Raw genomic sequence first — 17,089 nt, forward strand, 5'->3', positions numbered from 1 at the left:
TTATTTTTATTTTTTTTAATAAAATGTTTTTATTTTTATTTTTTTTAATAAAATGTTTTTATTTTTATTTTTTTACTGTAAATCATGCGCGGAGTGTTGCTACATCGACTATCTTATAGCCTGACTCGCAAGGGAGTGCTGCTACATCGACTGACAAATAGCCTGACTCGCAAGGGAGTGCTGCTACATCGACTGACAAATAGCCTGACTCGCAAGGGAGTGCTGCTACATCGACTGACAAATAGCCTGACCCGCAAGGGAGTGCTGCTACATCGACTGAGGGTTTGGTTGGGGCAGGCAGTCTATCATTATTAAAAAAAAAAAATTCCGGTCTTGCATTTTAATTTTTACTTTTTGTCAACAAAATATCGAAAAAACTTTCGGACAACATCTAAGGGTTCTATATATATATATATATATATATATATATATCCATATATATATATATATTTATATATATATATATATTGATATAGATATATATATATATATATATATATATATATATATATATATAGATATATATATATATATAGATAGATATATTTGAAGTAAAATATGAACGTGTCATATTTTACTTCACTTTGCAAATGATGATAAACTTGAAACAGCACATGATATCAATAACTTAATATCTGGAGAAATTCCGATTGTTAATAGTGATCTTTATGATGTTGTTAAAACTTGCATGATTCACAATCCATGTGGCATACTGAATCCACACTCTCTTTGCATGAAAGATGGGGTGTGCAGCAAAAACTATCCTAAAGAAGTTAATGCTAACAAAGTAGCCATTCATAATGGTTATCCATGCTAAAGACATCGTGATAATGGTTTGGATTCAATATTAAAGGTAACAATATAGATAACCGCTGGGTAGTACCTTACAAACCATGTTTATCAAAGAAATATCAAGCTTGCATTGATGTTAAATCTTGCATGTCTGTTAAGGCTGTTAAATATTTGTACAAATACATATACAAGGGTCACGACTGTGCCAATATTTTAGCAAATAAGCGAATTATTCATGATAAAGTAAACACTGTTGGAACAAAAACTAAGTATAAGTTATATGATTAGTATAGTTATATAAACAAAGCGTTTATATCTGTACCTCAGAAAACAAAGTTGGTTGTCACATTTTATAAATTGTTCAGGATAGAGGAAATAGTAAAATAATTAGTCTTTATTGGCTTATTCTTGATGGTTAAATTAGTGCAATATTTTTTGTGTTTTATTTAATTTGTCTTAAGGCGCATGATATATAATTTTGACAAAAAAAAAAGTTAAATAAAAAAAAAGAAAAAAGTTGTTTCTGGACAACAGTCGTTTCTCCTTTGAACATTGTAGGACACCAAACCTTTTATATTGATCTAACTTTGTTTCACATTGTCGTAGAACAACAGTCTTAATACCTCTGTGTAGATACTGAAAAAACTAAAAAGGTCTCATACATAACTCATTTTCACAAAAAAATGGACAACTGACTTAAGTCTTCTGAGGTACAGATATTAAGATTAAAAGTTTATTTTAGTTTATAGTTTTAGTTTAATTTATAGTTATTTTTAGTTAGTTTTAGCTTCAAATATCTTTTTTTCTTTCTTTAGACAACTTTATGGAAGAAATTAGGGGAATAGGTAAAAATATCATAATTATATATTTAAATGTAAATATTATTTTATTGATTATTCTAAGGTATATTTTTTTGTCTTTAGTGTCTGGTAGAAGCATAACTAATAGGGCTGTGTTTTATATTTTGTATGGAGATATATGTGCATTATGTGAAGGAATTATTTCATAAATATGACATTTTTTAACTGGGTTTTATTTATACTTTTATTAAAATTTTTCACATAATTAACCCTTTTTAATTTACTCTCTTATTTATTTATTTTTTTAAATATTTTTAGCATCGTCTTCTGTTACCAATGAAAATAATGAGGTTATGCTTTATATTTTAATTAAATAAAATTGCAAATATTTATAATTTTTAATAAATATGACATTTTTTAACTTGTCACGTTATACTCATAATTTTATTAAAATAAATTTTTTTACATATTTAACCCTATTTAATTTATTCATTTTTTTTTTTAAATATCTTTAGCACCGTCTTCTGTTACCTTTAAAAATAGTGAGGTTATGCTTTATATTTTGATTAAATAAAATTGCAAATATTTATAATTTTTATTATATTCTTCTATTTTTAATTTAGAGTCGTTAACATTTGAGAGCGTTTGTAATTTTAGATGCGTTAACATTTGAGCACTACAGAAATTATCGCTCCCAACACTTGGGGCCTCTCTCTGAGAGGTCCTTCAAAAAGTAATGTAGTAATGGCGGTATGAATGAGCCCTCCTTCAAATGGAGGGCTCATCCATACTGGGGTGTTAGGAGACACCAAAGAAAAAACAGCAATCAAAAGGTTGTAAATGTCTTCTATCAGTGAAGATATTTATAACTTTTGCCGCTTTTTCTTTGGTTGCCGCTTTTTCTTCAGTGATTTTTTTTTTAATTTTGTAAACTTTCTTAATAATATATTATGTTTTATATTTGATTTGATTTTACTTAAGACACTTGATTTTACGTAAGTAAAATCAAATTAACTTAAGAACAAAACTAAGTATGAATTTTACTATTTATAACAAAAATTAATAAGTCTTAAATTTGAATGATATTAACCTTTTTTATAAATTCAAACATATAATTATGCCCTTTTTTTAGTTGCATCACTTGATTAGCTTGCTAATTTTTTTAGTTACATCACTTGATGAGCTTTTTTTAGTTGTTATCACTTGATTAGCTTGCTTACTGTTGAAACATGGTTTTAATTTAGTAAATTTATATGATGTAAAGTTTACGCTATTAATCATTAGTATTTTACATAATAAGGTAAAAATAATTTTGTTTACATAATAAAACCAGTTTTTATGATTATTTGTGTTTAAGCTATTTTGTGCTACGATGTTGTTTTTGTTGTAAACAGTAACAGTTACTTTTCTTATGCTCATAAATATTTATTGCGTGTCTTTTTTACTTTTATTAGCATGCTGCCTTGGAAGCACTCTTTTAGGTACTTGCAGGCTTTTCTTGATTTTCCTCTTTTGGTACCTGCTGTGTTGTAACAGATTTAAAAAAAAAAAAAAACTGATTAAGTGAATAAGTTTTTTTTGTCTTTATGTCGTTAACTATAAGCAATGACATTGCTGATAAGGAGCCCAAATTAAAATATTATTTATAAATAAATTTGTACTTAATTATATTTTTTAAGATGAAATCTGTTAGTTCATTTAGTCTTTAGAATTTAACTATTTTTTTATTTAGTCTTAGAATTTAACTATTTTTGACTAGTCAGTCATATTGCTATTAATGATTTAATTACTAATAACACGGGTTGTTATTAATGATTTAATTAATAATAATTACGGGTTGCTTTCTGCTAGTATATATATATATATATATATATATATATATATATATATATATATATATATATATATATATATATATATATATATATATATATATACACATAAGTGTATATAAGTGATTAAAGTAAAAATTTATATTTAAACAATCTAAAATTAATTATGAACAAGCACTAAAAAATAGTGGATACAAAAACTGTTCCCTTAAACATCAGATCAAACAAAATGCACCCCATAAAAATCTTAAACACAATATTTAAAGTTCAACACCCACAACACAAAATCATCTCCACAGATGTCGCTAAAATATTTTTAAAATTACTAGAAAAAAACTTTCTTAAAACCTAAATCACAAACTTTACAAAATAAAAAAAATATTTAGACTAAAATATTTTGAAAGAAATATTTAGGCTAAAAAATTGGAAAGAAACATTTAGAGTAAAATATTTTAAAATAAATATTTAGTCTGATATATTTTGAAAAACTGTTTAATAATTTCTCTATTAACTGTCTAATAATTTTTACAAAATATATAATCAAAGTTCCGGAAGAGTATCACAACCCAGATTTAAGATCAATTACAATTAACAAAAAATTAATTTTATATAAGTTTCTTCTACCATAAAATTAACACCAGGTAACTATTAAAAAAAATTAAAATATTGAAAAAAAGAATAAATAAATAAACAAATATTTTATTACCTAAATTTTTCTTGACTTGATAAGGTATCTAAAATTTAAAGTATTTAACATTTTTATGTTGAAACAATTTTCATCATAAAAATCAAAAAGTTCTTCAAAATGCTTTGCATTATTATTTTGTATAATGAAAACACCATGTTTTTCGTGATTTAATAGAAAGTAGATAGAAAAGCTAATAGAAATATAGACAAACCAAAAAAAAAAAAAAAACAGTGAACTGTTACTGAATTAAGGTAATATTATTATTTTAACATTTAGCTCAAAACGATTAGATTTTAGATCAAAACAAAACTAAGAAAAGAAATAAAAAGTCATTTTCAAAAAAGATCAATAAGAAAAAACTAGAAAAAAAACCCTGCTGATCAGATGCAATTAAAAATTCAGAAGTTAGGAAAGAGGAAGAACTTTTTCTTCCGACATATTGTTAAGTAGATGATAATTTCAAAATTTTATTCACAAAAGAACACTTCATAAGGTCTTGTTTTAAAACATTAAATGGCAAGCCATTTACATACCTTTTAAGCAATTAGACATTATACCAATTAAGCAACGTAAACATTATATCATTTCAGTTTAGCCACTTTTTATCATTTTTAAACAAAAAAGTTTTTAAATTTTATTTAAAAACTTTTTTATTTAAAAATGATAAAAACTTTTTTAGTTATTGTTTAAGAAGTAAGATAAAGATAAGAGATCTTTATAAGATAAGAGAAGATTTCAGATTTATTTTAGATAAGAGATAAAAATAATCTTTTCAAGATAAGAAGTAATGCATAAAATATAAAGCACTTATGAAGTTTGAATGACAATTACATAATTAAGTTTGAATGACAATTAGTTGATTTTATTGCATCAGACGCTGATTTATTTGCAATTGACATCTTCACAGTTCCAATAATTTCAAGCGCGCATATTTAATAGTACGCCATGGCTATTTATGCACAGAACCGCATGAAAATAAGTAAATACACATAAAAGTTAAGATAGTAACCCCGAAAGAAAAAGTTGTTTACTTGAGATTTTTTCATAAAAAAGACATTGAATTAACTTTATATAAGATTTTTTTTTAATCTAAAATCTATACAGTTTGTATGTTTTTGTTGTTAAATATTTATAATCAAGAAAAAAACAAAAACAAAAAACAACAAATTTGTACGTTTAGTGTAAAAGCTCGTAATAGTATTATTTTTAGTAATAGTATTATACTATTAATATATATATACATATATATATATATATATGTATATATATACATATATATACACACACACACACACACACATTTTTTTTTGCAGGAAAATATTTTCCCGCAAAATATTTTTCTTTGACATATATAATAAGAAAGTTATAAATTAACTCCTGTAACCAAAACAATTAAAATGGCCTGATTACTTACAACCAAACAAGATTTCCAGTTACTGGAATTGTAAAAAACAGTTTAATTGCCAGACAGATGTTGGTAAAAATGCCTTGAAGTTGTTTGTCATAAATTAAATTCAGCAGACAAAGGGGAGAACTTTCAATACCAAAAACTGTTTTGCATATACTTTTCAGATGAAGTATTTCACTAATTAAATCTTCTGACAGATCTTTCTTGTATATATTTACAAGTTTGGCACCTTTTAAATTTAGGTCCATCATAATATTTCTGCATATTCAAAATGGGTGAGAATAAATCACATAATGCATTGGCTTCTTCAAATCGTGTGCTCAAATCATTAATTATAAAATCTAATACTGGGTAAACGATAGAAGTTATGAAATATTGATCTGGTTCAGTAAAAGAATTTCCTTTTTGTAGGAAATTGAGCTTGTATTCCAATAACTTGTGCAACAACTTTTGCCTCTTGAAAAATACTTTCCCATGAGTATATGAGTTATCTCCTTCACTAAATCTTAGATAAGGGCTGTTTCAACATAAAGAGATATTCCTTTGCTTTGTATGACAAAGTTCTAATTGTCGATAGTTGCTAGTATTTCGTGCCAAAAAGCATGAAATACTAGCAACTATCGACTTATATTTTTCAGCCTGTAGCTATGTTTCCCTGGAGAATATCTAACACAGCAAATTACTTAATTTCTTTCACTCCACCTTGTTAAAACAACAAAATATGTGAAATAAGTAAAAAATCAGGAAGGTTACCTGAATTGATGAAACGTCTGTTTGTTTTAAATTTTTAACTTTAGATATGTTTTTGGTTTAAAAGTTTTTCTTATCTTTTCACATTTATTTTTAATTCAAAACAGTAATTTCACTCAATTTTAGTATTTTTCCAGTTACTATCACCATGCCCTTTTTGCATTCAGGCCCTAGTGCTACAGTACCGCCATCCCTGTTCCTTTGTGGGGGCCATGTATGTATGTATTTATGTGTATGTGTGTGTTATATATATATATATATATATATATATATATATATATATATATATATATATATATATATATATATATATATATATATATATATATATATATATATATATATATGCGTGTGTTAAGTGATTTTCTACTAATTTATAATTGCTCTGTTCTTTTAAAAACATTGAGCACTCTATTTGTAGAATACATTTTAAAATTGTTTAAATATATATATATATTTTGTATATATATATAAGAGTATGTATATATTCTTTGAAAATATGTATATATAAAATATTTGAAAATAATAACGTTTGTAGACATCAAAACTAGCTTATTTTGTAAAAAAGTCAAATTTTTTTACCTAAAGGCACTTTGAAAAATGGCTGCAGTATGGATGATACAATGAATAGGTTAAAATGAGATAATTTGACGCAAAATTTAAAAGCTCTTAACAAAAGCCACTAAACCAAAATAATTAAAAGAAATTGCAGTTCAGTGCACTTAAAAATTTTAAGTATAGTATATTGGTGTTTGCAAAGAAACATTATATAAATCGTTTTTTAATATAAAACTAATTTTTTTTAAACTTTGTTGTATAAATTTTGGCGCTTAACCATCCCTATATAAACAATATACAGCAGAGAAAATAGAATTAGCCTCACCTTTAGTTTTCATTCTAATTTAACAAAAATGGCAGTGAAACAATTATTAAATCTACTTTATTTCTTAATATCTTTTACTACAACTAAAAATTTATAAATTGGTATGTTTAATTAATTACAAATGAAAAAAAAAAATTTGTGGAGAAAATAAAATTAGCCTCATTTACATTATATACAAGAAAATATAGAAAATATATTGCTTTTAGGCTCATTAAATATTTAGTAATGTTTCCTGTTTAACAAATACCAGTCACAAGATTTTGGATAGTTTCTATAAGTATTTCATTCCAAGCTTCTCTGATACAAGTTTTCAGCTCCAAGGTGGATTTAAAGTGCTTAACATTTTCAGAAACCTTTCTAGAAAGTATTCCCCGTAGATTTTTAAATAGGTTAAGATCTGGACTTCATGCAGGCCATTCTATTACATGAATATTTTTTTCTCTAAACCAAGCTTTTGTAAGTTTTTAATTATAGATAGTAGCATTATCTTGTTGAAAAGTGAAATTTTCACCCATCAATTCCTCACCATGTTCAAGCAAACTTATTTCTAATAAGTCAATGTAGTCCTGTGAGTTGATATTTATTGAAATCCATGACAGTGGGAGTTTTCAGCAAAGAAAAAAACCCCCAAACCATAACAGTTTCACCACCAAAGTTACAACTTATCCGAGTTTCTTTCTCTTTTCGAAGATCGTGCCAATAATACTGATTGCCATCAGGACAATCTAGATTGAACTTATTTTCATCACTAAAGAGAACTTGATGCCATTCTTCCTGCCAAGACATATGTTCTTTCCAAAATTGTAATCTTACTTCTTTATGACAAGTAGTAAGTTTTAGTTTTGGTTTACACTTTTTCCAAACTGTGTTTGGATCTTCATGTAAGATTTGTCTTACACGTTGAACAAATACAGGTAATTGTAAATCAGCACGAATTTGAGATGCAGTCATGTTCTGAGCAGCAACACAACACACAATAACTCATTTAGTACGATTATCAATTTTACGTTTGCCACCACTTCCCTTATAAGTTAAATAATTAACGCCAATCTTGAAGTAATTATTAACCACTTTTGGAGATCTTTTAATTTTCTTTGCTATTTCTCCATTAGATAAGCTTGTATCTTTGTATGCTTTAATTACTGCTAATTCTTCATTCGTTAAATGCTTACCACGTCCCATTTCAAATTAAGGTTTCAAAAACCAAACATTAAAAATTTTATGAGCACTGATTTCACAGCCTTTGTTTAGTTTACAAATAATGATAAAAAACCAAATCACAAATGCGTATTACCAGATCAAAATATACAAGTACACTGAAAATAATTATTGATGAGGCTAATTCTATTTGTTACCGCAAATATCAAGTATTATACACTCTATGGTTTTATCAAATGTACCGCAATTTAATTATGCTATATTATAATCTAAAAAATTGTTGTTTGTAACAAAAATTATATGTGTGTGGATATAAAAGATGCACCGCACAAACTTGTTTACAGATTTACAAAACATTGGATCAGTACATGGTGATGCTAATTTTATTTACTCCACTGTATATAAACAAATGTTATTTGTTTATGTATATTTTTAATAAAATGTAAAAAATCTACTTATATAACATTTTATTCAGGATCATAGGTAATATAAAATAAAAAAAAAACGAAATATTGTCTCATCCAAGTGGAAAATTTGAAACTTCAATTCAAGATTTGCCCCTCTCTTAATAATTTCTGATTGCTAAAATTACGTCACCTGCTTCTTAGACCTTTAAAAATGATAGTTGAGGCTTTTTCATAAATTGTTGAAGTCACATTTTTTTTGCGTATGTGACGTCTCTTTGCGGCGTAAAACTAGAGAAACAAACTAGAAATAAGATTTTATTTAAATTTTTTAAAAAAACTCCTTCTATTATAGATATATGAAATATTTTTATGAGATGTATTCTAGTAAAGACAAAAACTACTTATTTACTACTATTGTAACAAATACAATCTCTTATCCGTAAATGATATATCTGTACCAGTTTTATATATTTGTATGCATTTGTATGCAACCTAATTTAAATTAATCAAAAAATGTAAGATAAATGCACAAGGAAACTTCACACATAAAGGTTTATTTTGTCACAAACCGACAACAATGCGCAAAATTTTTTTGGCCTAACTTTTAGGTTGGCGTTTAATATTATTGTTTAGTTTTGAATCATAATCTTAAAAATGAACTTTTTTTTATGACTATGTTTTAATGGCCTAAGATCTTCTTGGTTCCATTTGTATAGCATTACGTACAAATGTCTGTAAGTGTAAACGTCTTTAGTATATGTTTAGTTTGAAGGCATTATATGGAATAATAGCATATAATAAATCTATTAAATGAGAAAACTTTAAAATTTTATTTTAAATTTTAGAAATCTTTTTTACTATATTATAATTTTTTGATATAAATATATATGCAAGGTCTGGTATTTTAGGATTTTCCTCTATTAATATTTTAATAATTTTGGCGTCATTTACTGTAAATTTTACATCTAAACAATGTAAAATGAGTTAAATAATTTCGGAAATATTATCACCAAAAAAAGACCCTTTGATGGACCTAAATTTAATTTTTTTTTTTTTACAATTAGTAGGTACTTATATATGAAACAAAAAAAATTCAGAGTGGGTAGACATACACCTTGGCAGTCAATATAGCAAACTGTGCTTTGAGCCTTCCCCTAAAAAATCAGTCGATTTATGAATTATTGCTCCACCAAATAAACTAAATTTTTTAAAATCCTAATAGTTAATAAGCATTAATAGTTATAACATAAAAACGTAAAAAATCCATTTTTCATTTTAAAAAATTTAAAAAATTAAATCCTTTGGAAAGACTTAAACCTAGATCTTTGGACTAATAGGCCATAACTTGACCACGCAAGCTACTACATCTGAGAGTTAAGTTATTATATATAAAAACAATTCTGCTGGTAATCAATCTTTCCCAGCATTGCCGGCAATTACCTTTTGAGATAAAGTATAAACAATATTTAGTAAGTAGTGTTTACCTATATTTTTCTTAAATTAATCCCAGATTAATGATGTTGTAAAAGGCATAATGAGTGAAGATTAGTTTCTTTTATAACTAAAGTATACTTATATGCGGTTGTGGTAAGTGGTGGTAGTATGCGGTAGTAGTGTAGTGCGGTAGTGGTGTAGTGGTAAAGAGCTCGCTTCATAAGCGAGAGGTTCTGAGTTCGATCCCCACCAATACCCTGGTAGTACCATGTTCAACTTGTTTCTCCGCGCAGCGGCCTTGTTCTTCAAGGTTCGTGTTTCGGAGCTATAGAGTTGAAAGAAGGTTATAACCACTAATAAGTAGCCTCCTCATCTGTAGTGGCCTTCTCGGCCTTGAGGAGGTAAAAAACAAAAAAACAAAAATATTTAATTGTTTAAAACTAAAGTTTAGTTGTTGAATGTTGAACACAGAATGAAAGATCAGGTGAGGATTACAATACCACAAGAGTTTCAATTAAAGTAATGATACCAGATGAGAAATTAAAATATGGATTAAAGTAATGATACCCGATGAGAAATTAAAATATGGATGTGATATCACACAATTAATTAAATTTAAATAACTGTAATGACTGTTACAAAATCAATTCCCTTTTAACAATCATTTCTCATACTCATTTAGAATAATCATTAACGATTGTATCACAAGCCATTTCCTTTGGAGAATTATATGAAAGCCTCTCTTTAACGATAGTTACAAAACTAATTCCCTTTGAACAATCATTTATAATACACATTTAGAATAATCGTTTATGATTGCATCACAAGCAAATCCCTTTAGAGAATTATATGAAGAACTCTCTTTAATGATAGCAAAACTATTTCCTTGGCGATTAAATCCGCACAGATAATTTTTGCCTGAATGGAATAACAATATGAGAAACTACACACAGCAGGAACGGATTCAGGTCATTGTTCTAAGGGGTAGTCTGACAAAAAAAAATGAAAAAAATAAGATTTACATTTTTTTAAATAAAACAACTCTTTCATTTGACAGGTTTGGCCAAATTAAAAGAAAAAATTTTTATAAGCGACGACTTTAAACAGCGAAGGTCTCTTTAATAAACTTTATATTAGAATCATTAAAGTTTTTGCTGAGAAGAAAAAAAAAAGACAAACTTTTTTGAAAGCCGTTTGAATTAAATAACTTTGATCTTATAATATAATATAAAATAATATAAATAAAATAATATAATAATATAATAATAAAATAATACAATATAATACAATAATGCAATAATATAATAATAAAATAATACAATAATATAAAAACGTAAGTAAGACTTACGTTTTTATATTATTGAAACGCATTTAAATAAAGTAACAAATCACTGCTAATGATTTTTTCTAAAAACATTAATGAATAATATATGTTTTTTGTATTTATTTGAGCATTTATTTTTTATAATAAATGTTTTTAAATAAAAAAAAATTATAGCAATTTTTTAAACGATTTAATTATTTTTACTTTTTTTACTTTTTGTGCGAAGAATGGTTTAGAATCTTTTTTTAAACTTTTAAATGTACGCGTTTATTAAACAATTGTCAGTTGTAAGTTGTTACTTTATTTAAAAAGGGTTTTCCATAATATGAAACTATAAAAACATTAGTAAAGTTAAACTATTCAAAGTTATTTATTCCAAACTTAATTTAGATAATCTTATCGTTATAGTTTATTATTTATTTTAGTTAAATTTTAATTTTATTTTTACTATTTTAGTTTAAGTAAAGTTATTTTTATTTTGTTTTCGCTATTTTTTTTACGAAAAGTTATTTGCTTCTTTAACAATAAGTTTTTTTTAAGTTTCTTTATAGTTGAGTTAAGGTTTTTATAGCACGTTTTTAAAACGCATATAAATTTTTAAAACTTATTAACAGCTGTGGTCAAGTTAAGTAAAATCAAATAGCATTTGTATGGTCATATTATGACGTGAAATTGCACGCCTTCCTGGCCAAGCCTGATTTGATCATTTAGAATGATTTTAGAAAGGTTATAAGTTAGTTTGGTAATAAATATATTGAATGGTTATATATATACTTTTTTTTTTGTTGAGAAAAATAATAAAATGCTGAATTATAATTTTTTGTATTTTTATAATTTTTTGTACTTTTTGTATTTTTTTAATTTTATCAATAATATTTTGAAATTTGACATTTCTTAGGTAGGGGGGCGAGTAGTTACACTGACTACCCCCCCCCCCCCCTCTGTTCTTTTTTGTCCGCCCCTTACACACTATTTAACATAATTTAATTATTTTTTCTTTCCTTTTAATCACGATAGAAAAAACTGATTAAAACAATAACAGAGGAGAAATTAAAATACAGAAGTGATACCACACAATTATTTAAATTAAAACAAATATACCAGATGAGAAATTAAATGATAAACATGATGTTGTGCAACATTCTTTGAGAATTTCTTTTATACTAAATGAGTCAGTTATATACATCTCATTTATTATACGAATTTACTATTTCAAATCACTAATTGTTTATAAAAATAAAATGCAAGTTTGCATGATGACCCGAGTTGCAATATTAAATGATACTATCAGTACAAAATAATACCAACATAAGCAATAACTTTTGATACTAGTATCACATAATCTTGATGTCGATACCGTAAGGTATCGCACTGAGACTAAACATTTGCAACATAACCGATACTTTCAATACCAGTATCGCATGATTTTGATATCGAAAATGTAAAGTATTGCATTGAGACCAAACGATACCCACATAAACACAATACTTTTGACACCAGTACCAAGTGATCTTGATATTGATACTGTAAGGTATCGCAGCGATACCAAACAATACCAACATTAACGATACTTTCGATACCAGTATTGCGTGATTTCGATACTGATACTGTATGGTATCGCACTGATACCAGACGAGAAAGTGAGACTTGAGACCATTTAACTAGTGTCTAATAATATATATATATATATGTATATATTTACATATACATATATATATATATATATATATATATATATATATATATATATATATATATATATATATATATATATATATATATATATATATATATATATATATATATGTAAATATACACACATATCAGTAAATAGAAGAAAATATAACTCTTGGTTAGTACTGTTACCTCGAAATTTTCTTTCAATTTCATTTACAATATCTAAGCGATCAAAAGCTTCTAACTCTTTTTTCAATTGCTCCCATGAAGGATTTTTATTTTTTTGCTTCCATTTTTTTAATACATTATCAGCCTTTTCATAACAATTTTTATTATCAGAGCCAATATTATCAAGATCTGAATCACTTAGACCTAGGCGTCTTCCCCATCGCAACCAATTACTTCCAATATTATAGCTTATTTCACCACAACATTTTGAAATAAATTCATGAGAAGCCAATTCATTTCCAGACACTAAAAAAAAAAAATTATTTTTCAAATTAAACTTCTTTTTAAAAAAATGGCAATTAATTAATAATAATAATAATAATAGTAAAAAAAAATTGGTATTTGTGAGTATATAAATATGATTTTAAAAGAAGTTTAAAAAATTGATTGACGCGTTTAATAGATAATTAAGTCATAATTTGTAACAATTATAATCCAATAAAAGTGTTAAGATTCAAAATTTTGAAAGCAAATTCTATAGCGATAAAATAATAGACCCATAAGGTATTTAATAATAAACACATAATATATAAGATCAACAAAAAGATAATTGATTAACAGCAAAAAACTTTTTAATAAATTGAACAGCTACACAGAATCTAAATTAACAATATGCTGGTTATCAAATAACATATTATAAATGAAATATTTTGAAGAACAAAAGAAAATCTGTTTTCAATTTACAATTTTTTCATAATAACATCTTTTCAAAACACCTTTTCAAAATTTCTTCAAAACTGTTAAAGGTATGTTTACTGGACCACAAGCTGTAGAAGAGTCTAAGCAAAAAATCACTATAGATAGACAAGTTTTTTCTCTCATTGTGCAGCAGCACAATAAGAGAAAAAACCATGAAGAAGAGAGAGAGGCTTGACTTGGAATCGTTAAAAGATTCCATGACAGCTTAAATCCAAAACATGATTCTATGACAGCTTAAATCCAAAAAGTTATATAAGAATGACATTATTAACATGATTCCATGACAGCTTAAATCCAAAAAGCTATATAAGAATGACATTAATCAGTAGGAAGACTAAAAATTTCTACCTAAAGGCCATCAGAAGAAAAACATGGAAAGAGTCCCAGTCAGCTTCAAGGTAGTTGTGAAAGGTACAACAATAAAGGAATTCGGGTGATGAAGAAAAATGAAGTAATAGTTTCAAAAAATCAAACCATGATCAGAAGCCCCTAAGGGTGAATCTGGAGAAACTGAACACTGACTAGAATCAGAAATAAGACATAAGTCAAGTAGAGAAGCTAAATGATAGACCAAAAAACAATATTAAAAACAAAGTTATTATATAACATATTAATAAATATATATAAAAGTTACCAGGTGTAGATACTTCATGGGTATCTACAGTATCTTCTTCGTGTTCTTTTTTTTCTACTGCTACTGGAAGTTGTGAATTATCACTTCCTTCATCACCATCTGATTCTATTTTAATTGGTTAAATGCAAAAAACAAACAAATTTTATATATATATTTAAAATTTTAAGCCAAAATAAATTCCAACATATCAAAATATAATTATCCATTATAAAAATACTATTTTGGATAGATCAATACAAACAGTTTATCAATATATAACTATAAACCACAAAATAATAATAAAAACAAAGTTATTATAAAGATATCCACTTTAGATATAAGTTCTTGGGTTCAGCATTTTGGGTTAAAATAATAATTAAAATAATAAATAACATCTCAGTTTAACCAACAGTTATGTTTTCTTATAGTTGTATTGCTTTTCTTTCATAATCTTTTCTTCGTGTAATTTCCATTAACAGTTTTCTCATAACAACATCTTTTAAATTTATTAACTTTGATTATTTTTCAAAATTTTCTCTTTATTAAAATCTTTATGTGGTGTGAAAATCAACAAAATCTGAACCCTGTTCAATTTGTAATAATATTTAATAGTGAAATATTGAATTCTTCTTTTGTATCCAGCCTGAACTTGTTGCACAGAAATTTCGTTCATAATAAAGTAAGCCTTTTTACATGCATTTTTGTCTAACAATATGAAGAGCGTTTTTCTAACAGGCGCTAATTCACATTTTTACTGTTTTGAGAAAAAAACAAAAAACTAATTGTCAGGCGAATCATTTTTTTGAAAAATGGACTTTTAGAAAATTGCTTTTCATATAGGATGGGTTAAGAATGAGTTATCTGTATTTAAATATCAATTGATGAAAAAGAGGATCAAAAAAATGCTACCTTCTAATTTTGAGGTCACTGAGTTCTCAAACCATGATTAATCTTATGTCCCTAGAAAACCCTTGTAAGGGATGATAGCCCATATATTGTAGAACATTTAGATATAAATTGGGAAATCAAACTATTACATCATAGAAAGACATTTTGATTTTAAAGTTTGAAGCTAATAGGCCTAAAAATTTTCAAAATGACAGGGGATTTTGCATTTATACAGAACTTATTACTTAACTTGGTTATGGGAAAAACATCTAGAAGTGATTTTAAGTGAAAACTTAAAATCCTTTCTATATGTTTTCCCCAAAAGTGTTTGAAAATTATTTTGGTTGTTTTTATCATTATCAAAACAAATACCTTAAAATAATGTCTTTTTTTTGTGGCGTTTTTTTCAAAAAATTTCTGGGAAAAACCATACATTTCAAAAAATAAATAATTTTCACAACACACTAGAACATATAAGTTGCAAAAATGCCTAACAAAGCTAAAGACCACAAAGAGAATAGAAAAGCTGTTTGTTTTTTGCGCCTTCAGAAGGGAAATCTTGAGCTAACAACTTTTCTGATTGAGAAAATAGAAATAGTCACAGGAAAAGGATGAGACTTGATTGAATGACGAGTAACATGAGAATGAATTTTAGTAGATGGTACAAGAGACAATACCACTTCAGTGCATTGCCCATTATTTTATTTGTAGAAAAGAGAAAGAGAAGCAACATTAAGGCAATGTAATAATGGTTGGAGTTTGGCTGCGAGAGCAGTTCCATCTAACAATGTACTTTTGCACCTTATCTAAAAGAAAAAGGGCATCATTAGAAGATTGCCCCAGATATGGCAACAGTATTCCATACAAGGACGGATTTGAGATTTATAGAGATAAAGAATAGAATCCGAATTAAGCAAATGGCAGGCATAATAAAGAGATGCAACCTTAGCAGATGCTGATTTTGCAAAGGATTAGATATATGGTTTTCAAGAAAGATCAGAAGAGTTAATCCTAGAAGATGAAGGGTAGATGACTCATTAAGTACATAACCATTCATTAATATAGGAATTATTGTGGTAATGATTAGTTGAAAAAAACTGGGTTTTATCTGAATTAAAGTTCACCAGCCTCTGTGAGCCCCATGCTGTAGCAGAAGTGAAATCCTTTTTAAGCTCAAATGTCCCTCCAAGCGATTAAAGAGTGTTGGCTTCTTATCAAGAGAAGAAAAAATGGTAGTATTATCAGCAAATAATGCCACCTTAGATGTGAGAATATCTGGAAGATTGTTCATGTATATTAAAAAGAGTAATCTAAGTTCACGATACTTGATCTAAGTTCAAGATACTTGAAGTATGTATCTAAGTATGTCTTAGTGTCTTAGTGATATCTTAGTGTGTCTAAGTATTTGATTGACATTTTAAAACCTGATCTTGTTAAAATAATCTTTTGATTGTAATGATATTTTTTTCATTAAAGATAAAAATAATGTAGGGAGTATTATGCTTTTA

General features: G+C 26.4%; 1 protein-coding gene across 1 annotated transcript in view; it reads right to left on the reverse strand.

Annotated features, from left to right (window-relative positions):
• Window positions 1-17,089, reverse strand: part of LOC136074243 (uncharacterized) — a 49,852-nt gene that overhangs the window by 8,921 nt on the left and 23,842 nt on the right. Inside the window, exons 3-4 of the mRNA XM_065786549.1 lie at window positions 13,343-13,627; window positions 4,131-4,158 (exon numbers count right to left, since the gene is read on the reverse strand). Coding sequence (XP_065642621.1) covers window positions 4,131-4,158; window positions 13,343-13,627 — 313 coding nt within the window. The remainder of the gene's footprint in view (window positions 1-4,130; window positions 4,159-13,342; window positions 13,628-17,089) is intronic.

The sequence above is a fragment of the Hydra vulgaris genome, chromosome 01 (genome assembly GCF_038396675.1).
Source record: "Hydra vulgaris chromosome 01, alternate assembly HydraT2T_AEP".
Taxonomy (NCBI): domain Eukaryota; kingdom Metazoa; phylum Cnidaria; class Hydrozoa; order Anthoathecata; family Hydridae; genus Hydra; species Hydra vulgaris.